This window comes from Fonticula alba (genome assembly GCF_000388065.1).
Source record: "Fonticula alba strain ATCC 38817 unplaced genomic scaffold supercont2.3, whole genome shotgun sequence".
Classification (NCBI taxonomy): domain Eukaryota; order Rotosphaerida; family Fonticulaceae; genus Fonticula; species Fonticula alba.
In genome coordinates this window covers 516,483-517,007 of record NW_009242973.1, presented here as the reverse complement: position 1 = coordinate 517,007, position 525 = coordinate 516,483, and the positions used below count along the sequence as shown (strand labels likewise).

General features: G+C 71.6%; 1 protein-coding gene across 1 annotated transcript in view; it reads left to right on the top strand.

Annotated features, from left to right (window-relative positions):
* Window positions 1-525, top strand: part of H696_01917 (CMGC/MAPK/P38 protein kinase) — a gene marked incomplete at both ends in the record, with an annotated part of 2,910 nt that overhangs the window by 1,788 nt on the left and 597 nt on the right. The window contains 2 exons of the mRNA XM_009495818.1: window positions 45-123; window positions 282-391. Coding sequence (XP_009494093.1) covers window positions 45-123; window positions 282-391 — 189 coding nt within the window. The remainder of the gene's footprint in view (window positions 1-44; window positions 124-281; window positions 392-525) is intronic.

The following is a 525-nucleotide window of genomic DNA, read 5'->3' as shown; positions in this document are numbered from 1 at the left end:
CCCCCCGGAGCCGCCCGACTGGCCTCTCACCCCCCCTGCACCAGATCATCTCCTACCTCCGCAGCCTGCCCCTGGACCCGGGCTCGGGACACCCCTCGCTGGATGACATGATCTTCCCGGATGGTCCGCACCGCGGAAGCCCCCACCCGCCTGCTCTGCGCTACATATGCAGCGGACGCTCCTGCTGCCGATCGTGCCTGCTCTGACACCCTCCGCCCGGCCGTCCCCGCCGCGTCCTGCCGCATGCATTTGGCCCAACGACCCCTGTGATCGGGCCGCAGCCCGGGCCATCCTCGAGAAGCTGCTGGTCTACTCCCCGGCCGACCGGATCACCGCCGAGGATGCCCTCGGCGACCCGTACTTCGCGCAGTTCCACGACCCCAATGACGAGGTATGCCACGCCCGGCAGGCGCCACGCCTTCTACGCCCATGCCACTCTCTGGGCCTCTGTCCCCTGCCCCCCCCCCCCCCCCCCCCCCCCCCCCCCTCCCCCTACGGGCATGGCTGCAACGAGGCCCGACTGAC